Consider the following 23645-nt stretch of genomic DNA (forward strand, 5'->3'; position numbering starts at 1 on the left):
AAGAGCGAAACTCTGTCTCAAAAAAAAAAAAAAAAAAAAGATGATTGGTCTGTGAAAGAGATATAAAACTAATAGTTGTTGACATATATGTGCTATTTAAAGCCATGAGATTGAAAGAGATGACCAAGGGAAGAGGTATAAATGGAGAATGGGGAGCATCAAGGCCTGAGATCTGGGACACTCCAATAGTAAAGGGTCAAAGAGGACATGACCCATCAGCAAAGAAGGCCAAGAAAGAACCACCAGCAAACATGGAGAAAACCCAGAAGTGCCACATCTCGGAAATTACAAAAGTTTATCAAGAAGAAAAGAATGGTTTTCTAAGTTAAATGTTGTTGAAAGTCAAATCAGATGAGGACTGAGAATTAGCCATTGATTTTTGTAAAGTGGAGGTCAATGGTGATTTTGATAAAAGCCATTTTAATGGAATGGTGGGGAGGAAACCCTGATTAAAGTGGATTTAAGGGAGATGAGAGGATATAAATTAGATGCTCTGAATATAGGCAACTTTTCTGAGCAGTTTTGCTGTGAAGGGTGGTGAAGAAATAGGGCAGCAGCTGGAGGAGAAGTGAGGTCAAGAGTTTCTTTTAAAAATAGCAGCTATCCAGCAGATAATTTATGGTGCTTGAGAGAGGGGAGAGTTTGTGATGTGGGCATCAGTGAGAGGATGAGAGCTATGCACAATAGTGCCATGGATGGTTTATCTGTGGTAACTGGTGGGAAGGAGGAGTAGGTAGATATTGGCAGGTGTGCTAACGGTCTAATAAGTTATTTTCTTATGGTGTCAGTTTAATCTTTATTGCAGAAAGCAAAGTCATCTCAGAGAATGAGAATGGAATCACAGGGATAAAGAAAGATATGGAGAGGAAAATATGCTTGCCAACTCACATTAAAGGGCATTTGAGATTCATAGTCCTGAAATTAAAGTAGGACCAGTTATCATCATTGTGTATTTCTTTAATTTTATGTAGCTACATGAGTAAAGGCATAGAGTTGGTGGCGAGTTGGATTTGAACAGGATTGTGGTTTTGCCAAGGAAATAGGAAAAGAGAAAAGGGAATTGAAGGTGCATGAACGGGAGTGATGATAGTGATTCATTTTGTGATTTGGTAAAGAGGAGACAAAAACATCAAGGGAATGAGGAATAGTGAAAAGTTGGTAAGATCAATCAGTTGAAGTTCCCAGAGGGTTCAAAAAAGTGTTGGGGTTAGGGTAATAGAAGGAGGATCTGCAAGAATAAGAGAGGTGGTAAGGGAATGGATTGTGTAGCACTAATATTGTGGCACGTATCTTAATAACATTTATTTAATTTTATTATAGTAATATCAGCACAAGGTGTTGTTATTGGTAATGATAAAGTCTAGACCAAGGTAAGAAATAAGAAACTGTAAAGGGTACAGGGCAAGATCATTGAATGGAAAAATTCCTAGGGACTGAGAGGCCAAGATGTGGAAGGGATCATTTATATATATATGCAAATGAAAGAGTCAAGAATAGAGTAGTTTTGGGAAGAATGATAAGCCAGGCATTAACTTTGTTGATAAATAAGAGAACATGACCTGGCAGGTAGCAGGAGAGTACAATAAAGGGTAGAAGATGATGTTATATAACAACCTGAGATTCAAGGCTGAAGGTGTTTAGGGAAGAGAGAAGAATGCTGAAGGTGGATTTGAGACTCAAGCAAGATACCTACTCCTCCTTCAGATGTGTTGGTGCCAGGGCTATTGGAGGAAAACCATTCTATTTGAAAGAGCCATAGGGAAGCAGTGACTTGTGGGAGGATCCAGGTTTTCCTTAGAGCAAGAAGACGAATGGAGCAATCTGAGAATAGAGTGATGATGTTCAGAGAATTCTGAAGAGCCCAATGGAAGGTTTTAGATGTTGGATAATTGTCTTCAGTGGTTCTCTCTTATTTAACCTTGGTTATATCCTAATGGTATTTTAACCTTGGTTAAAACAAGGTTCTCCTCTAGAGAAGATAATTAGTATCAGCCCTCCTCTTCTAAAACTGTTATGGCTATCCAGAGGAAAGCGTAGCCTTGTGAGCCCAGCTTTTCAAGCCCTCTCCAATTTACCCTCTCCCTACTTGTCCAGGCTCATCTCGTTTTACACTGCCATTACGCATATTATTCAGCATCAGCCATCCATAGCTTTTTACTATTTCTCAAGTAGGCTTTTGCTCTTCCACTTCTTTGCCATTGCTCAAGCTCCTCTCTTATCTTGGAATATCCCTTCCCCTAATAAATATCTGCTAGACCTTCTCATTCTTCAAAATGTAACTCGAATTCTACTTCCTCCAAGAAGCTTTCTAGATCTCATAGTCAGAATTGTTCCCCCACTTCCCTACGCTTCCACAGAACTTAGAAGCCTTTTCAAAGTCCATCTGTTTCTGTGGTCTTATAGTTCTCCTGGAAGGCAGGAACTTTCTTCAATTCATCTTTGTATCTTCTGTCACTCCTAACATCATATATTGTCCTGAGTAGGTTCTTAATAAACGATTATGTGTTGTTTGTCAAAATCTGTCCTACTCACCAGATACAGATTTGCATTCTGAAGCTATATGGCATAAATCTTACTCTTCTTTCTTATGGCAATCCTTCAGTTGTTAAAAAAAAAAACTTCTCCTTAGCTATTTTCCAGCTGAAACATTTCCTAGTGTCTTCAGTGCTTCCTTGAATGATACGGTATTCAGTTTCTTTACCATTATACCCTCTCTGCTCTTAAAAATATTCTTGTCTCATTGCAATCTCTTTGAAAATGCGGTGCCCAGAATTGAGTATTCTGTTAAAGTCAGATGCAGGCAGTGTAGATTCAGTCTGTCCTTTCCTTTATTGATATCCTGTGGTGATATTACTCTAATACAATTAAATAAATATTATTAAGATATATCCTAATGGTGTTTTTTTAGTGTGGGCTAATTATATCTCAAGTCTCTTCCCTCACCCTAAAAACGTGTCACTTTACTTATCTACCCATCACTTTATCATAGATCTTTAAACCCTACATATGTCGAGTATTGCTTGAAAATATAAATAAAGCCAATCCTTTAGCCTAGAATTATAATTAAGAAAAAAATATATTAAGTTACAATTAGAAACTTGTTATTTAAAAAAAGTATTTTTAAAACTCACATTATTCTGGCAAGGTAGCATGTGATTTCAGTTCCATTCTCTTTATTTTTAGTGTACTTGCACAAATACATCATAGTTCTCTGTTGGGAGATATGGAAGAGCTCTCAAACTGAGTTTCTTATTTGCAGTGAGTCATACATCTTAGAAGCAGCTTGGGCAATTTAGTCATATCAAGGCCTATTAAGTCATCCATCTATTTTTTACAAAGTTAATAATCCCAGTTCTCAAAGTGCTCTCTAAGGCTCTCAGACTGGTTACTAAGTACAAAAAGAGAGAACCTGGGAGTCTTGTAGATTTTCTGTGCCATCTGCCTGAACAATTTGTTTGTTTATCCCCCTTTGAGTTTACAAACATTTCCGAGTGCCTACTATTTACTAACAAGTGTTTATTGGGAAGATACCCTCCTTGGAACATTTCGAAATGGTGCAGAACTCTATTAAACAAGGGTCTTAAGGCACTCAGTCATGTTCAAGAGAGACAATCAGCGTTCTTTGTTCCCAAAAAGAGCAACCAATCATTTAATCCAAACAAGAAGGAATTTAAAATTGAAGAATGTGGAAGGAAAACCTAAAGAGCCAGTCTTGGAAAAGGAATAGAGAAATCAAGAATATCTATTTGATTAGAATAGAATATCTTCTATGTGACTATCTGGAATGAATGAATTCTTATCAGTTTTCCTAGTTTTGTATCATTTGGCTCAAGTTTGGAAGATTTGGGAGGACAGTTCTATTGGCCATGTACCTTTCCCTTGGTTGGACAGACAAAGGATAGGACAGAAGACCTCTCCCTTCAGCCTTCATAGTGGGAGAGAAGGACCCCTTGATTTCTTCTGTCACCTTGACTGCACACAGCCAGGGAGTGGGACTTTCCCAGAAGGAAATAGGGTGATGTTAGGAAACAGCTGTAGGTGGAAGAATGCCCACTACAGGGACATGTGCTTAACCTGCTATGATAGAAGTCAAACTGTTTTAAGGGCTGGAGCAGAGAAATAAATAAGGTTTTGGGAGCATAACCTTATTATGCTGGGGAGAATTTAGAAGGACTCAAAAGACATATGGTCTACCAATTTGACTTTGAAGGTCAACTAGGATATCAACAGGAGGAAGAGGGATGACCACATAGATGCAGGAAAGAGCATAATAATAAGAATAGTGCATTATACTGGTTCTGATCTGAAAGCAAGCTTTGTCATTAGGTGTTTAAAAGCTAGATATGTCACTTGATGGCTATTACAGCCTTGGACAAATTACTTAATTTATCTGAATCTTAGTTTCTTTATCAGTAAAATGAGAAATTAATACCTACCCCATAGTATTAAGACTGCCAAATTAAATACAGTGTTCCCAATTAAATTTAAATTTCAGATAAATATTTTTGAAAGTATGTCCCAAATATTACATAGGATACACATAATAAAAAAAATATATTTTTTTGAAATTCAGATTTAATAATTCAGGATTCAGACATCCTGTGTTTTAATGTATTATATCTGGCAAAACTACGTAGCCTTGTTATAGGAATTAAATAATTCATATAGAATGTCCACTGTGATTTTGGCACATACTTGGAGTTCAGTAAGAAATGGTTGACAAATAAATCATTTTTGTTATCACCATCATTATAAGCAAAATTCAGAAGCCTGAAAGCACCTTTGCCCCAGAATCCTTGTTATCTCACTTACCACATCATTTAGCAGTTTCCCAGTTAACTTGTGCTAGAATACCAAAAAGATGGTCTCTCATTATATTGTACCAATACAGATGCCATTCATCTTCATCTTGTATTTTTGTGGTTTCCCTTTCCTTCTGATTGCTTCAATTCTTTTGCCTGTTATCAATTTCATTTTGACCTTATCCTTTAGCCATTCATAATTAATGAATATTATTTTCTGCTTCCCTTTATGGGCCAGTAATATAAGTGGTAAATGGTACTAGGTTTGGGACTATAGTTTAAGAGTCAAGAGCATAGTAAACTGAAGCATTGATTTTGATTTCTTTTAGTTTGAAACTATAAACTTTAGTGGATATAGATCAGATCGTCCCAACTAATGACTATGCCATGTAAAATAGAATTGGAAGCTTTCTGAAATCTAAAATACTTCTTCTTTTGCTTTTTCCTTATCCATTAGGCCCATCATAAGGTCCTAGAGAAGTGTCATTAATCACAGAATATGTCCTTTGGTCTCATTTAGAATTCGTAAAATAACCTTTTGCTGATATGTGTCAATCCCAAGTAATTTCTAATACAGTTTATTTTATCTCACTTTTTAAAACCTATGACCCTTTCCCCATTTATGCATGATTATTTTTCCCTATGAATCTATCTATTATTTAAATGCTAGGATGTATTTATTTTCCAGGAGAGAAACATTAGGATTTTATTGTTTCCAGTCAGCTAGAATGACTAGTACTGTCTGTATACTTGGGCATTAAGTGCAGTTTGATAATAATAAAATTATGGCTACAGTGTATTAAGCACTCTACTATATTCCCAACCTCAACAACTATTGAACTATTTTCATTCATTATCTCATTTAATTCCTATAACATTCTCGTGCTATTTTCCTTTTTATGGGTGGGGAAACTAAGGCACAAAGAAGGGTAAGTACCTTGCCTAAGGTTATACAGCCAATAAATGGTGAAGGCAAGATTCTAATTCAGGTGTTCTTACTCTGTCATTCAATGTGCAATTACTTTTTTCTTCAGATAACTTGGTAGAAACATTTCTAGCAAATTAGAATTAAAAAGCCTTAGAAAACTTAAAAGCCCTTATGGTACCTCCAACTTTAGTGTAAGAAGACCGTACTGAAGAAGGGACCAGTTAGGTTCTGTCGAACACATGTATAATCGCCTTAACTGTTTATTATTTCTTTCAATGTAAGTAATGTTCCACTTTGTCGCTTCTCTTTTTGGTCTCTATGCTCTGAACTTCTGTTTTTGTCATCCTCCCCTTTTTGTGGTTCTGTTATAATAAAATTCATTCCTATTTCCCTGAGTTTCAATGATTACTTTCTGGAACCAATGTCAAGGTCTGGTCTCAAATTAGGGAACAGACTGTCTCCTGTTTTTCCCTTTCAAGAGTATTACCAGAGGCTGTGGGGAGAGGGAGACAAGAGGACCATTAAGGAGAGACTTTTAAAAGAAGGACAGCAAAGGAAGACTTGTCTCTAGTTTGCCAAGAGTCAGGATAAACTCATGCTTTAGGGAAACAAAAATAAGGAAAAGGTAAACGTATGGCCAATCTTTAGATTCATAACAATCATGATACCACAACTCTATATTTATTTGATATTCTGTTGTTTCTGAAGGGCTTTCACAAATGTTTCTCCGGCATTCTTTTTAGTCCTCATAGCAGTCTGTGAGGTGGAATTAGTCTATTTTACTATAGCACAGGAAGTGAAGTTACTGCCTCAAAAGAACAAAATTAGCAATTGACAACCCCAACTAAAACCCAGGTCATTAATTTATTATGGGGCCAGGCGCGGTGGCTCATGCCAGTAATCCCAGCACTTTGGGAAGCTGAGGTGGGCAGATCACCTGAGGTCAGGAGTTTGAGACCAGCCTGGCCAACATGGTAAAACCCAGTCTCTACTAAAAATACAAAAATTAACTGGACATTGTGGTGTGCCCTTATAATTCCAACTACTCAGGAGGCTGAGGCAGGAGAATCGCTTGAACCTGGGAGGTAGAGGTTGCAGTGAGCCAAGATTGCGCCACTGCACTCCAGCCTGGGTGACAGAGCCAGACTCTGTCTAAAAAAATATAAAAAAGTAAAATTTCTCATGGGTGTTTTTTCCACCGTGTCAACCTTTTTTCTTGAAGATGAGCACTAGTTGAGAGTGAAGTTTTGGGGGCTTTCTATCCTCTTTTCTGAAAATAGACACTTTTTTGAGAAGTGTAGCTGAGATTTGCTTATAGAATCTAAGGAATCTGGCTGCTCTCTTGAACAGAGCTGAAGCATGGATGAGATAATCTGTCTTCTTATTTGTGAATGGATTTTTGGGGTGGCTGGAAGATAACATTGTATGGAAATGTGACAAGGGCTACTTTGGACTTCTGTTTTATTTCTCATTGTGTTGAAGGTGAATGTGATGCCTTTCATAACAGTGCTGTGGTTTAGAAATAACACTCTAATTATCCTTCATTTGAATCTCTTCCTCTTTAAGTGGGTTTTTTTAGAAGTGTGATGTGAGTTTAGTCAATAGGTGGGGGTGCTTAGGAAAACAAGCTATTTCAGTCCTTGGCAAATGTGGGCATTGGTATCTGTGTTCCTTGCTATCATTTGCTGAGTAACAACATTATTTTTTTCTAAAAACACATACCACATTCTTCTCTTATTTGCATTTGCTTTTCATTTTACTGAGGAACATATACACATACATTTTGATCTAAAGGATGCATTTAGAGAGAATTTTCTGAAAAATCATTTTACAACCTTTGAGTTCAGAAAGTGAATGAAGAAGAGCCATAAAAAGGCAGCCACAAAAAAAGCAAATGATTAATTTCTGAAAAAGAATATTATGCTTTGTGGAATTTAAAACTGCTTCTTCTGCCGGAGGCTGTTTCAAATAATTTTATGTTTTAGAAGCTTGAAGAGATTTCAATACAGCAGTGCCCCATTATCCATAGCTATGCTTTTTATCATTTCAGTTACAATAAGAATTTTGAGATAAAGACAGAGAGAAAGAGTTCTATTTTATCATTATTCTTATAATTGTTCTATTTTATCATTAGTTATTATTGTCAATCTCTTGTTGTGCCTAATTTAGAAATTAAATTTTATCATAGGTATGTATGTATAGGGAAAAAGCATATATATAGGGTTCAGTACTATCCACAGTTTCAGATATCCGCTGAGGGTCTTGGAATGTATCCACTGAAGGTAAGGAGGGGTGCTGTAGCCATTTAGCTCAGGATCATTCGACTATAACTGTAGAGTTGAGATTTAAAAGCCTAAGCCCTTCAGCCATGGTGGATAGTCAGTTTTAATAGTGAGCTTTTACTTTGCCTGATTGTCTGAGTTTAAGCTGACAAGGTGATGCACAAGAGGGGCAGAGTCCTAGCATTTCTGAGGATTGTCATTTGTAGGGGAATATTCCTTCTCACATTCGTCTCAAGCCCTTCATGTATAAAGACCTATCATTCAAGACAAAAGGCTAGAAAACATTCAGCGAGGCTGAAAATTGCAGTTTCTATTCTGTAACTCCTCCTAATCTTGAGTTTGTCTCTTCTCCTCATCTGCAAGATTCCTTGTCACCACAGCAATAGACCTCAGCATCTAGGAGGTTGGAAGATACCACAGAATTCTGCCTGTGTGACTCACAAATCCTTCCTGCTATTTGAAGCTTTGCAATTCTGACTTCCAGGCCCTCTTGGGAACTTTTAGTGCAGGGATGCATTATAACTTAGGAGATCATGATCTTACCAATCCTGGAAAACATGGAAGTGATTCTGCTGAAGGAGAGCCATTACTGGCCGAAGCAGTAGAATTATTATTTCCATTTTAGACCTGAGAAATAATCTGCCTGCTGTTAGCCAAATGTGGTTCTCCCATCAGGACTCAGGAAAGAACTTGGCCATTAGGACTACTCAGCATTAATCATTTGAGAGAATAGCTTTAGCCTTCTAGTGACTAGTATGGGTGAATCAATATGTTTATTTCTGCTAATATGAGCCAAGCTTTCTTCTCTAAAAGAATGAACTTACAACATCATCAGATTTGTAGTTTTACACAATATGAATAAAAGAACATGACATGTATCTTTTACACTTATGAAGCATCTTCTATTGTGAAGTTTTTTAGTGTATGCCACACACACAAAAAAAGATTTTGGTAAGTACTACATATAAGATTAAAAAAACAAAAGGGACCTTTTTTTTCTTTTTCTTCCAGAACCAGTGGCATTTCCTGCATGTAAATCTGTGGATTCCAGTTTCAGATTCTCCAGAAGAGCTGAATTCATTTCCTTGCTTTCTTCTTCAAAGAATTATCTTGAACACTGGCTGCTGACAGGAATGTCTGTCAGAATTGACCTCCCTCCCTTCTTTTTTATTTTTATTTTTTAAGAGACAAGGACTCTGCTTCCTAGGCTGGAGTGCAGTGGCATGATCATAGCTCACTTCAGCCTCAAACTCCTAGGCTCAAGTGATCCTCCCACTTCAGTCTCCCAAGTAGACAGGATTACGGGTATGAACCAATGTGCCCAGCTCATTTTATTTTATTTTGTTAGAGATGGAGGTCTTCTTATATTGCTCAGGTAGGTCTTGAACTTCTGGTCTCAAGCAGTCCTCCTGGCTCAGTCTCCTAAAGCTCTGGGATTACAGGTGTGAGCCACCATGCCTAGCCCTCCCTCCTTTCTTAACACCATTCTCCATCTCAATACGGTTATGGGAACACAGAATTCACCTATGGGGAGTTCAATACAAAATTTCCAGTTTAGAAAATAGGGTCTTTGCAGCCTCTTAAGTCCAAAAATATTGCATATGAGGATTTATTTTAGATATGTAGCTCAAGTTTTGAAATATCACTGCTCCCTATTCTATAAAAAAACACTGTGTTTGAGGATTTGTATTAAATATACCTCTCAGGACAGGAACTACCAATTTTTATTTGTAGAAATATAAGTAGAATGTAGACAGAAGCTCAGATCTAGCAACAGTTATTATGAGGCTACCATAGAAAATATCATTTATCCTCTTAAGTCTACTTTACACGTTCCCCATCTTTTCTGTGGCATGTGGAAGATAAGAGCTGATTTGTCAGACTTTCCTTTATTTTGGTTTCAATATGAAGTAACTATTCCAAGTACCAAAGTGCAGGATTTTTGAAATGAAATTGTTTTTGTTTCAGCTAGACCTTAAACCTGGAATAGGCCCTCATGTTGCAAAGAATGAATGTCATATAAAATTTGTAGTGAAGTACATTGATCTAACATGATGGGCCAAATTATTTATGTATAATTTCTATAATTTATACTAAAGCTTCCAAAATATTTTAGTTTTCCATTTTTTCAATGAGAAAGATAAGACTTCTTGAGTTTATTATTTAATGAGTCAAGCATTCAAATCACATAAAAGTAGCATTCAAATCCAGATTAGTTTAGTGCTAGAATCTCCTTTTTTAGATGACTCGTGTTAATTCGCACATATGAAATATGTCTATAATTGATTGAACAAGGAAAGGAGTCTTAAGTGATTTATTTCAAGGTACTAAACTAAGGCAATCTACTGGGATTACTAAGAATAGTGATTTGGTGAGTGAGAGGAGGGCAAGTGGAGAGTGGCAGTAATGTAAGTTACATCGTCATGTGTCATGGCAGAAAAATAATATATAGTACATAAAATTGGAAAATCAAGAAACAGTGGGAAACACACATAGAAGGGTCCAACAGAGACTCTTGAAAGTCCTTTTTCCACTGAGGAAGAAGAGGTCTGGGATTGCAAAAAGGGTAGTTATTGATTTTTATTATAAGCCCTTTGGTACTTTGAGATTTTGTTTCTTATTTGATAAAATTTAACAAGATTTTACTGAAAAAGCAAAAAGTTATGACCTATAACATGTCTTTCACAGTAATCTACTGATAACCTATCAAGATGCTTTAAATTGTAGACCAAAAAAAATTGGAACATCTTTTTACTTTATATTCATTATTGTTATTCGTAATGTGACATTGCAGTGAAAGAGCATTAACTGAGCAACTAATGTGTTCAAGGCCTTTTTCTAGGTTTTTTAGGAGATAAAAGGGGGATGCAGTTTGATCCTAGGCTTCAATGTGTTACTGTCTAGTTGATGGTGCTAGTCGTGAGGAAGAAATTTAGACATGGAAAACCTAGCAACTCACATTTTCTCTGTCTGCTTCACACTGTGCTGGGTACTTTCCCTTATTTTTCATATACTATAGAAAAGACAAAATATAAAGAGCTATGTGAGTTCAATGGATAGAAAATTGGTTTTTATTTATCAGGAATAAGAAATACTTCCTGAAGCAGAAAATTCTAGGTGAGTCTTGAAAGTAGGAAGGGATTCTTTGGACAAAGATGGGATGGGAAGGCATTGACATATTTGCTAGTCAAGAAACTTAGCTTTGGAACTCATTTTTTGTTGTTTTTCTCTTGTATAAAAGTGCTTTGCTGCCCTGGAGGTTGAGGCTGCAGTGACCTGTAATTGCATCATTGAACTCCAGCCTGGGTGACAGAGTGTGACTGTCTCAAAAAATAAAAAATAAAAAAAGCCTAGCTGTAAACTAGATAGAGAATGAATTTTAAAAATATTGCTTGTCATGTTCTCACTCATAAGCAGGAGTTGAACAATGAGAACACATGGACACAGGGAGGGGAACATCACATACTGGGGCCTGTCAGGGGGTGGGGGGCTGGGGAGGGATAGCATTAGGAGAAATACCTAAGGTAGATGATGGGTTGATGGGTGCAGCAAACCACCATGGTACGTGTATACCTATGTGACAAACCTGTATGTTCTGCACATGTGTCCCAGAACTTCAAGTATAATTTAAAAAACAAAACAAAAATAGTGCTTGTCCAGCTTAAGAGTTCTTATTAAATGTAAGGCTGTGAACAAGGTTACAGAATCACAGTTAAGTGTTGAGTATTATCATTTCTATCCATAAAATGTGGGGAAACTTGAAGGCAAAATGGAGGTCACATGGATTTTGTAGCTATTCTTGAATATTTTTTAGTTGTTCAGTGAGTTTTCCACATCTTTAGGGAATCATCTTAGCTTCCCTCTTTAACTTATTTGTTTAGTTTCCTTAGGATTGTATTTAATTGCATGTTAATTACTGAGTCCCAATGGGGCTGTGTTTTAAAGAATCTTCAGTTTGAGTCTGTGGTATCTTCACCATCTTGCCTAGTTTTTCAAATCTTTGTGTTCTGACCCAAAGTCCAAGAAGTCTGTGGCTATGGCAAAGAACCCAGATTCTTAGATTTTTAGAAATCATGTCAAAAAGCTATATGAGTAACAGTAAGTAAATAAAATCAGAAGTACGAAGTAGACATAGTACTTTTTATACACTGAAGTCATTTACTCTCTTTCACTTGGGCTCTATGAGTTAAAGGTGGAGATTGTCATCTTTGAAGATTCGTTGGAACACTGATCACTCTCCATGTAGGAAAGCTTACAGAAGTCCTTGTTTTACAGCTCCCTCTACTTTGTGAAGGGCTTATTGTCAGAAGTTCCAGACCATTCCATTATACTCTATAAAAGAGTATTCTATATTTCTTCTAGAGACAGAAAAACACCATATATTTGAAAGATTCTGTGTGTGATCATAATATCATGAAGAGAATGTTGTATTTTGAAGCTATATTGGATTTTTACATTTAAAAAAATTTAGAAAATCTGTTATATTAAATTGGATATTTAACATCTATGGTTTAATATATGCAGTATTTTCTTTTAGTCTTAAATCCTGAACTCTAAATAATTATTATCCTCCACTGTCCCACTCTTGAATTTTTACATGTCTTTAAAGTTATAACAATGTTTTATACTAAGGGCAGGTGCAGTGGCTCACACCTGTAATCGCAGCACTTTGGAAGGTTGAGACAGGCAGATCACTTGTGGTCGAGTTTAAAATCAGCCTGGGAAACATGGAAAAATTCTATCTCTACAAAAAATACACAAATTAGCCAGGCATGGTAGTGCACACCGGTAGCCCTTGCTACTTGGGAGCTGAAGCGGGAGAATTGCTTGAGCCCAGGAGGTTGAGGTTGCAGTAAGCTGTGTTCGTGCCACTGCCCTCCAGCCTGGGTGACAAAGTGAGACCTTGTCTCAAAAAAAAATTATACATATTGTAAAAAAACATAAAAAAGATAAAGTGTGAAACAAAATCTACCCATAATTTCACAGCTGAGAGACAACTTCTGTACCCATTTTGAGTATTTTCTTCCTGTTACATTTTTCTAGTCATACAAGTGGGTATTGTTTTTTAATATGCAGTCATGCCTTGCATGATGACTTTTTCATCAATGACAGACAGCATAAACCCTGGTGGTCCCATTAAGATTATAACGGAGCTGAAAGATTCCTATCGCCTAGTGATTTTGCAGCTGTTGTAATGTCAGAGTGCAATATATTACTCACGTGTTTATGGTGATGCTGGTGTAAACAAACCTACTGTGCTCCCAGTTGTATAAAAATATAGTACATAAAATTATTTACAGTATGTAATACTTGACAGTGATAATAAACTACTATGTTACTGGCTTATATATACACTATACTATACTTTTTATTTTTATATATATTATACTATACTATGCTTTTTATAGTTATTTTAAAGTATACTCCTTTTACTGATTTTTTTTAAGTTAACTGTAAGATAGCTTCAGGCAGGTATTTTAGGAGGTATTCCAGAAGAGAGCATTTATATCAATGGAGCTGAGAGCTCCATGCATGTGATTGCCCTGAACACCTTCCAGGAACAAGATGAGGAATAAGTGTTACTGACGATCCTGACCTTGTGTAGGCCTAAGCCAATGTGTGTGTTTGTATCTTCATTTTTAGCAAAAAATTTTTTGAAAAGTTTTTAAATTTAAAACATAGGAAAAGGCTTATAGAATAAGGATATAAAGAAAGAAAATATTTTTGTGGAGCTATAAATGTGTTTGTGGTTTTAAGCTTAGTGTTATCAAAAAAGAGTGAAAAGTTAAAAAAAAAATCTAAAAGGTTACAAAGTAAAAATTTACGATAAGATTAACTCATTATTGAAGAAACATTTTAAAAGAAATTTAATGTAGCCCAAGTATACAGTGTTTATAAAGTCTAGTAATGTACAATAGTGTTTTAGGCCTCACATCCACTCACCACTCACTGACTCAGAGCAACTTTCAATCCTGCAAGCTCCATTTATGGTAAGTGCCTTCTGCAGGGAGACCTTTTTTTATCTTTTATACTGTATCTTTACTGTACCCTTTCTATGTTTGGATATGCAAATACCATTGTATTACAGCTACTTACAGTATTCAGTACAGTAACATGCTATACAGGTTTGTAGCTTAGAAACAATAGGCTACACCATGTAACCTAGGTGTGTGGTAGGCTATCCCAAGTATACTCTACGAGGATTGCACAATGATGAAATCTCCTATTGATGCATTTCTCAGAAGGTATCCCATCAAGTGAGGCATGGCTGTACTTGGGACTATCTATCTATCTATCTATCTATCTATCTATCTATCTATCTTCTTATATTGATTTTTTTCCTTACCTTTTCATTATAAACAAACATATGCCTATGTGATTAAGTTATTCCTTTTTTTTTTTTGAGATTGAGGATTACTCTGCCACCTGGACTGGAGTGCCGTGGTGCAATCTTGGCTCACTGCAACCTCCACCTCCTGGGTTCTCCTGCCTCAGCCTCCCAAGTAGCTGGGATTACAGGTGGCCACCACGACGCCCAGTTAATTTTTTGTATTTTTTGTTATAGACCGGGTTTCACCATGTTGGCCAGGCTGGTCTCAATCTCCTGACCTTGTGATTTGCCTGCTTCAGCCTCCCAAAGTGGTGGGATTACAGATGTGAGCCACCATGCCTAGCTGAAATATTCTTTAAAGACAGAATAATGACCTGTATGCCTCCTTTATGGTGCTTCTTTTGTGCCTTGTACTTCTATACTCTCATCTAATGTTAAAAAAGTTATTAAAGGTTTTTGGAATCCTTGTTATTAAAAATCATAGTGATCTAGTAATCATAGCTACATCTATCTGAGTTTCTGAGCCCCTGCCTATGACAAACAACAAATAAATAAATTGGGCTTCTGTTTATTAGTCTATTTAGGAAGTCACTTTCTTTTTTTAGCTTATGTAATGGCTTTTGTCTTGATCTGAAGTACTAGAACACAGGATCATTCTACTGGGTTATGTTGGATTTATTTGGCAAATCCAGTTCTCTTATCTCCAACAGCCTGTGTTTGTGACTGCTTCGATATGGGTGATTTTAAAGACTAGTTAGAAGCGTGGATTGCAATTATGTCTTTACACTTAGTAGCTGTGTGACTTGGGCAAATTACTACATTGCACTACACCTTCTTTTCAAGATTAAAGACTAAATGATATCATAAAGTACATAGCCCGGAGCTAGGCTGATGTTGAATATTCTTGTTATTTTTCTTGTCATTGTTGTAATTATGAGGTCCTTAGCCATCAAGTAGAACAAAGTTGACTAGCCTTAGTCCAGATTGAAAAGCATCAGAACTTTTCCTTTTGCATTTGAAGTAACTGGCTATGGAAGAAAAAAGCAAATAACTCATCTTAATTCTGGGCCAGCAGGAAGGCATCTTTGTCTGTCCTGTCTAAGAAACTCTCTCATAGGTAGCTTCAGATTTTGCAATGAGGGAATTGCATTAGTGAATCTGAAAAGTTCAGTACTATGGCTACAATGTTAAATAGCAGTGGCTGACAGTCACCAAAATGCATACCGGGGTCTCAAGGAACTGACCTGTTATTCACATTGTTTAATACCTAGTCTTTCTCTATATAAATGCCAGTTTCTTTAATAAATTATAATGTATTATAATAATAATACCTGTGGCTTCTATTTATTGAGTGCTGACTACGTGACAACTAAGGTTTTTGTGGATTATCTCATTTAATCCTAGTGGCTGCTCTTTGAGGCTGTTATCATCATCCCTATTTCATAAAGGCAGAAACTAAAATTTAGAGAAGTTCAGCGTTACCAAAAAGAATTTCAATGTTTGTCTCTCTGACTCCAGAATCTCAGCTTGTAGCTTTGCTCTTAGCTTTACTGTTTTGGTTGTATAATTACTGCATAGCCTCATTCAGTTCATTCAGCCTGAGAATCTACTTCGTTCCAGGTCCTGTTCTAAGTGCTTGGGTTGCAGCATGCAGACAAAGTCCCTGCCTTCCCAAGGCTTATTTTCTATTAAATATAATAGATTATTAAGTTACCTTTAGGTGTTTTACTCCTAGAGTAAGCATTCGTGTGAGGCTGCGACTTACCTTATTCTTGAGCTTTAGGAATGTAATTGAAATTTTGTGTAAGGCTGAACATACCTACTAACCTTATGAGAGGATTATTTCTACAAAAATATTGGAAGCTAGGGCATGTTCCATTTTATGCATCAGGCTGTTTATTTTAGCACTGGCTTTTTAGCCCTGGCAGACTTCTCATATTGGAGACATTCTTACTAATTACTTTGAGAAGCTTTTAGAAGGTTTATTATTGTTGATGATAAAACTACTTTTTGGTACCTTGGTTTCTTTGACTTCCTTAAATGTTCTATAGGTGTGTAGAGCAGCATAAAAACTTTTTTTCCTTTGGAACATGCCAAAAATACATCAGACAAATCTAGAACAAGAGGCTTAATTAATTCATAGAATAAATTTTCAAATTCAAATATAGTTGAAAAATAAATGATGAATCAGGGAAGTCTAATTATGAGGAGCAAAGTACTAATACCTTTTTTCCTGTGATACTGAGAATATTAAATCCATCCTTAAGAATGAATTATTACAAGAAGAAAATGATATAATAAAGTATTTGTGTTAATGTTACATTTAATCCATGTGGAAGCTGAAAATAATGTTAAATATCCTTAGCTAGAGACTGTGTTATATTTTTTTACCTAGGGAATTATCAGTAAATACTATGAAGTATGTTGCCTTGTAAAAACCTAGTTGCCTTATTTTTGCATTGGAAATACAATTGAATCTTTTTGGATCCATAAAATGCAAATGGGTTGTGTATGTTCCTTTTTCTGTTTTTTAAGTCCTTTGTCTAAGAGGAGGCTCATTGGCAAACCAGCTAGCCACTCACTTTGGATTTTGACATAGCTTCTCCATGGAACCCTAATGACAGATTCTCTGATAACCAGTGCAAACTCCATGAATATCTCTCATTTCTCTAGAAGGAGGTGTGGATTTGCAAGGCTACCAGCTGGATATGCAAATACTACCTGACGGAACAAAGAGTGATGTGGACTTTTCAGAGATTCTTAATGCAATACAAGAAAGTAAGTTTCACTCAAGTTTTAAATACTCCATGAGAGAAGAAATCATTATAATACTTGGGAGGGGTAATAAACCAGAAACCTTAGATGCCAAACTTTAAAAAAATATTAATAAAATGATGTCTTGAAAGAGATACTGTGCAAAATGATTTTGAGACTAGTACAGATAGTGAAAATGAGATTTAATTTGTGAAATTAAATCACATAATAGTGGAGTTTTTAAAAAAGCTATAGCAAGATTATTCATCCTATAATATTTAGTAAACCTCAGAGTACCATAAATTTTTAGATTTCTTGATTAATCATAATAAAAAAACCTTTAAGAAACCAAAATACAATTCCTGTGCTCAAATGGATGTAATAAGAGGGAAATATTGGTGCAGCAAGGTGAATTAGGAACTTCTTCTCCAAAATGACTGTCTAGAGTCATTGATGATGGGCTGCATGCCAGAAGTGAGCCCTCATTTTCTAAGCATTTTGAATAATCAAGGTTTGCCCTTCTTCAAGTATTTTATTTCTGTTTTATAGCTTTCACTCAGAATTTTAGCAGAATCAACACGTTTACTCAAGTTAAATATTTAGCATTGAGGATGGGTGATGTGGTGTCACATACTAAGTCATTACTGTTGATGTTTCAAGGTCAGAGCTCTAATTCTACACGATGAAGCTCTTCTTTTAATATCAAATAATTTATCTCATGTTGGATTTGAGGGATTTTGATATGAAGAACATTGTATAAACAACCATTGCATTTCTTTTTCCTACTTCTAGTTTTAGGACATTGCATTTTCTTGCTAATTTTCTTATGAATAATTTATACTGTCCTCTTGACTTTATGAGATCGTTACTACTTCCACCTTACACATGGAACAACTGAGGTGGGAGAAATTAAGTGACAAGGCAACATGATAATAATGGAAACCAGACTGCAGTGATGGCTGTTTGTTCCTTCATGAATATGTTCAGTACATGATTTAAACACATTGAGGTGAAGGATCCTGAAACTGAAGATGAGGCTTCTTTTAAGAGAAATGTTTTACCAAAAAATATAAGGGGACCAGCTATTTATTCTGGTTGAACAATCCCTTTATGTTGCATTAATGAATAAAAGAGAAAAAATTTTACAGGAGAATAAAAATCAAATTGCTAGACATTGGAGAGAAAATAAGTTTTCATGGAAAGTTATAAAATTGTGTAACTATTTCACTTGATTTGAAAGATGAAAGATTGTACAGTGCTCAAAGGGTTTAAAGGTTTTTCAATAAATGATAAAAGTTGTCTTCCATGCAAGTGTTGGAGATGAACTTAAATTTAAGGAGGGGCACTAAAATAAAGTTACATCAAAATTTAATTACTAAAGATTACTATTTTTTACCAGATCTTAATGAAGATGTGTTTGTTTGTATATGATGTTAACTGTTCTGTAGTTTAGAATGGCGACCTCTCTATGAACAGGTAGAGGAGTATAAATTTATGAGTACCTGATAGAAGAAAAAAGAAATGTTACTTGATTTTAAAATGCAAATCCAGCTTTCTATAAGTTTATGCATTTTCTACTGCTTTGGAACTAATTTATTTTCTTGTTGAAAACAAGTTTTGTGCTAATTAGATTTGAGAAGCTGCCCATACAGGCTGGGTCATTTCTGGAAGGAAAGATTTTGGGCCATTCAATCTCTACCTAGGTTCCAAATATGATTCACATATTTAGCCAGTTTGTGGAAACCTCCAAGCATAAATATACATAGCTTGGTACTGTAAGGGACTGTACCTTAGATTATCATTTCTAGAAAGCATTGAGAGATCAACATTAAGGGTGTAAAGAATGTGGAATTCTGAACATCAGTATAATTCCTCTCCTTTTTGTTGAGGTTAACAGGATTATGGAAAATTTTTACTACTTTCTTCAAATTTTGTGACTATATATGGTATGTGTATATATATATGTATATATAGTATGCGTATGTGTGTATACATACATATACATACATACACATATACACACACACGTATATATGAGATCTTCAAGCTAAAAGTGCATATGTACATGCTTACATGTGTGTATTTGTGTGTTTTATTTTTTTTATTTTTTAATTCTTTATTGGATTTTAGGTTTTGGGGTACATGAGCAGAGCATGCAAGACAGTTGCGTAGGAACACACATGGCAGTGTGCTTTTCTTTCCTTCTCCCCTTCACCCACATTTGGCATTTCTCCCCAGGCTATCCCTCCCCACCTCCCCCTCCCACTGGCCCTCCCCTTTTCCCCCCAATAGACCCCAGTGTTTAGTACTCCCCTTTATGTGTCCATGTGTTCTCATTTTTCATCACCCGCCTATGAGTGAGAATATGCGGTGTTTCATTTTCTGTTCTTGTGTCAGTTTGCTGAGGATGATGTTCTCCAGATTCATCCATGTCCCTACAAACGACACAAACTCATCATTTCTGATTGCTGCATAATATTCCATGGTGTATATGTGCCACATTTTTCCAATCCAGTCTATTATCAATGGGCATTTTGGTTGATTCCAGGTCTTTGCTATTGTAAACAGTGCTGCAATGAACATTCGTGTACATGTGTCCTTATAGTAGAAAGATTTATAGTCTTTTGGATATATACCCAGTAACGGGATTGCTGGGTCAAATGGAATTTCTATTTCTAAGGCCTTGAGGAATCGCCACACTGTCTTCCACAATGGTTGAACTAATTTACACTCCCACCAACAGTGTAAAAGTGTTCCTTTTTCTCCACATCCTCTCCAGCATCTGTTGTCTCCAGATTTTTTAATGATTGCCATTCTAACTGGCGTGAGATGGTATCTCAATGTGGTTTTGATTTGCATCTCTCTGATGACCAGTGACGATGAGCATTTTTTCATATGATTGTTGGCCTCATATATGTCTTCTTTCGTAAAGTGTCTGTTCATATCCTTTGCCCACTTTTGAATGGGCTTGTTTGTTTTTTTCTTGTAAATCCGTTTGAGTTCTTTGTAAATTCTGGATATCAGCCCTTTGTCAGATGGGTAAACTGCAAAAATTTTTTCCCATTCTGTTGGTTGCCGATCCACTCTAGTGACTGTTTCTTTTGCCGTGCAGAAGCTGTGGAGTTTCATTAGGTCCCATTTGTCTATTTTGGCTTTTGTTGCCAATGCTTTTGGTGTTTTGGTCATGAAGTCCTTGCCTACTCCTATGTCCTGGATAGTTTTGCCTAGATTTCCTTCTAGGGTTTTTATGGTGCCAGGTCTTATGTTTAAGTCTTTAATCCATCTGGAGTTAATTTTAGTGTAAGGTGTCAGGAAGGGGTCCAGTTTCTGCTTTCTGCACATGGCTAGCCAGTTTTCCCAACACCATTTGTTAAACAGGGAATCCTTTCCCCCTTGCTTGTATTTGTCAGGTTTATCAAAGATTGTATAGTTGTAGATATGTTGTATTGCCTCCGGTGCCTCTGTTTTGTTCCATTGGTCTATATCTCTGTTTTGGTACCAGTACCATGCTGTTTTGATTACTGTAGCCTTGTAGTATAGTTTGAAATCCGGTAGTGTGATGCCCCCTGCTGTGTTCTTTTTGCTTAGAATTGACTTGGCTATGCGGGCTCTCTTTTGGTTCCATATGAAGTTCATGGTGGTTTTTTCCAGTTCTGTGAAGAAAGTCAGTGGTAGCTTGATGGGGATAGCGTTGATTCTGTAAATCACTTTGGGCAGTATAGCCATTTTCACGATGTTAATTCTTCCTAACCATGAACATGGAATGTTTCTCCATCTGTTTGTGTCCTCTCTGATTTTGTTGAGCAGTGGTTTGTAGTTCTCCTTGAAGAGGTCCCTTACGTTCCTTGTGAGTTGTATTCCAAAGTATTTTATTCTTTTTGTAGCAATTGTGAATGGCAGTTCATTCTTGATTTGGCTTTCTTTAAGTCTGTTATTGGTGTATAGGAATGCTTGTGATTTTTGCACATTGATTTTATATCCTGAGACTTTGCTGAAGTTGCTTATCAGTTTCAGGAGTTTTTGGGCTGAGGTGATGGGGTCTTCTAGGTATACTATCATGTCATCTGCAAATAGAGACAATTTGGCTTCCTCCTTTCCTATTTGAATACCCTTTATTTCTTTTTCTTGCCTGATTGCTCTGGCTAGAACTTCCAGTACTATATTGAATAGGAGTGGTGAAAGAGGGCATCCTTGTCTAGTGCCAGATTTCAAAGGGAATGCTTGCAGTTTTTGCCCATTCAGTATGATATTGGCTGTTGGTTTGTCATAAATAGCTTTTATTACTTTGAGATACGTTCCATCGATACCGAGTTTATTGAGGGTTTTTAGCATAAAGGGCTGTTGAATTTTGTCAAATGCCTTCTCTGTGTCAATTGAGATAATCATGTGGTTTTTGTTTTTGGTTCTGTTTATGTGGTGAATTACGTTTATAGACTTGCGTATGTTGAATCAGCCTTGCATCCCCGGGATGAATCCTACTTGATCATGGTGAATAAGTTTTTTGATTTGCTGTTGCATTCGGCTTGCCAATATTTTATTGAAGATTTCTGCATCTATGTTCATCATGGATATTGGCCTGAAGTTTTCTTTTCTTGTTGGGTCTCTGCCGGGTTTTGGTATCAGAATGATGTTGGTCTCGTAAAATGATTTGGGAAGTATTCCCTCTTTTTGGATTGTTTGAAATAGTTTTAGAAGGAATGGTACCAGCTCCTCTTTGTGTGTCTGGTAGAATTCGGCTGTGAACCCGTCTGGACCTGGGCTTTTTTTGTGTGGTAGGCTCTTAATTGCTGCCTCGACTTCTGACCTTGTTATTGGTCTATTCATAGTTTCAGCTTCCTCCTGGATTAGGCTTGGGAGGATGCAGGAGTCCAGGAATTTATCCATTTCTTCCAGGTTTACTAGTTTATAAGCATAGAGTTATTTGTAATATTCTCTGATGATGGTTTGAATTTCTGTGGAATCTGTGGTGATTTCCCCTTTATCATTTTTTATTGCATCTATTTGGTTGTTCTCTCTTTTATTTTTAATCAATCTGGCTAGTGGTCTCTCTATTTTGTTGATCTTTTCAAAAAACCAGCTCTTGGATTTATTTATTTTTTGAAGGGTTTTTTGTGTCTCAATCTCCTTCAGCTCAGCTCTGATCTTAGTTATTTCTTTTCTTCTGCTGGGTTTTGAGTTTTTTTGATCTTGCTCCTCTAGCTCTTTCAATTTTGACAATAGGGTGTCAATTTTGGATCTCTCCATTCTCCTCATATGGGCACTTATTGCTATATACTTGTGTGTGTTTTAAACATTTCTTGAGTGTCTGCAGTAGGCCTGCCATGATGGTGTTTTCCCAAACTATCTCTTTTCGAACTTAACTCTGTGTAATAATAGATAAGATTCTCTCTATTTTAAAGGTGAAAAAACTGAATATAGCTCCCCAAGGATATATGGTTAATATGTTATAGGGTCAATATTTAATTGTATGTTAGTCCTTGTTCTGCTAAATACTAAATTAAATAAAAATGATCAGGAAAAATGAACTAGTTTAGGTTTTTAAAATTGTATTATATTTTCACATCTTGATGCAAGAATTTCGCCCCCATGCTTCTCCATTGTAAAATACATTGACATTATTTTATCTTAAAGTGTGCATACCCTAAGTATAGCCTCATCTATTCTAAAGATGTCTCAGAGTGGCTGGCCATACTCAGGTGGTTTTTCAGATTCTCCATATCAGATGTACAGCTTATAAAAAAGAGAAGAGTTATTTTGGCCATCCATCCATCCATCCATCTATCCATCCATCCACTATCCATCCATCCATCCATCCATCTATCTCTCCTGTTATGTGCCAGGTACTGTGCTAGGTGTAATACCTTAAGGTAGTGGTGAATGTTTTGGTACAAAGTGTAATTCAGAAAAATAAAAATATTTTCAGATCACATCTTGTTTGGTTGTTCAAAATGAAAACAACTTGATTGCTTTCTAGGAGAAGTCATTTACATGTGAAAGTATAACATAAGTGTGTGTGTGTGTGTGTGTGTGTGTGTTTCTTTTCCTTGATGTTACTTGTCTCTTCCTCTTTATTCTCACCCTTCACTCTCCATTCCAAGATGGCAGCCAGGTCCCTTGAACTCCTTTGTTTCAGCAGAATTTTATGTTACCTAACTTTCCTGCCTTTTGTATTCTGAAAGCCTGAGCTTCCAGGACTGATGCTTGGATGGAAGAAGAAATTGTGAGAAAGATATTCTATTGAGGGAACCAGGCTTCTGGCAGGGTGAATGGAAAGGGAGGGAATGGCTGTGTTTCATGCCTGGGAGACTGCACCAGAGCCACCTGAACTGTCAGTTACACAGAGAGTTCCTGGCTTGAGAAAGGAACTTGGGAGTCTCTGGGAAGGGGGCAGTCCCATCTTCCTGTTTCTTTATTTCCAGTGTCTTGAACAGAGCATGGAGTGTGATAGGTGCTTACTAATATTTGTTAGTGACTGAGTGAATGTGTGAATTCCACGGGAGACTTGAAAAGCTGGCAGCTCAGTAAGTAACCAGTGTGTCTTGGACACT

At 36.4% G+C, this 23645-nt stretch overlaps 1 protein-coding gene across 9 annotated transcripts in view; it reads left to right on the top strand.

Annotated features, from left to right (window-relative positions):
* Window positions 1-23645, top strand: part of ANO4 (anoctamin 4) — a 423664-nt gene that overhangs the window by 213141 nt on the left and 186878 nt on the right. For 4 of the 9 annotated variants that reach the window (XM_009004454.5, XM_009004455.5, XM_078338108.1 and 1 more), the window contains one exon: window positions 17017-17121. The exons of the other annotated variants lie outside the window; for them this stretch is intronic. In XM_009004454.5, the coding sequence (XP_009002702.5) occupies window positions 17017-17121 (105 nt within the window). The remainder of the gene's footprint in view (window positions 1-17016; window positions 17122-23645) is intronic. 9 annotated transcript variants of the gene reach the window in all.

This window comes from Callithrix jacchus, chromosome 9 (genome assembly GCF_049354715.1).
Source record: "Callithrix jacchus isolate 240 chromosome 9, calJac240_pri, whole genome shotgun sequence".
NCBI classification, from domain to species: domain Eukaryota; kingdom Metazoa; phylum Chordata; class Mammalia; order Primates; family Cebidae; genus Callithrix; species Callithrix jacchus.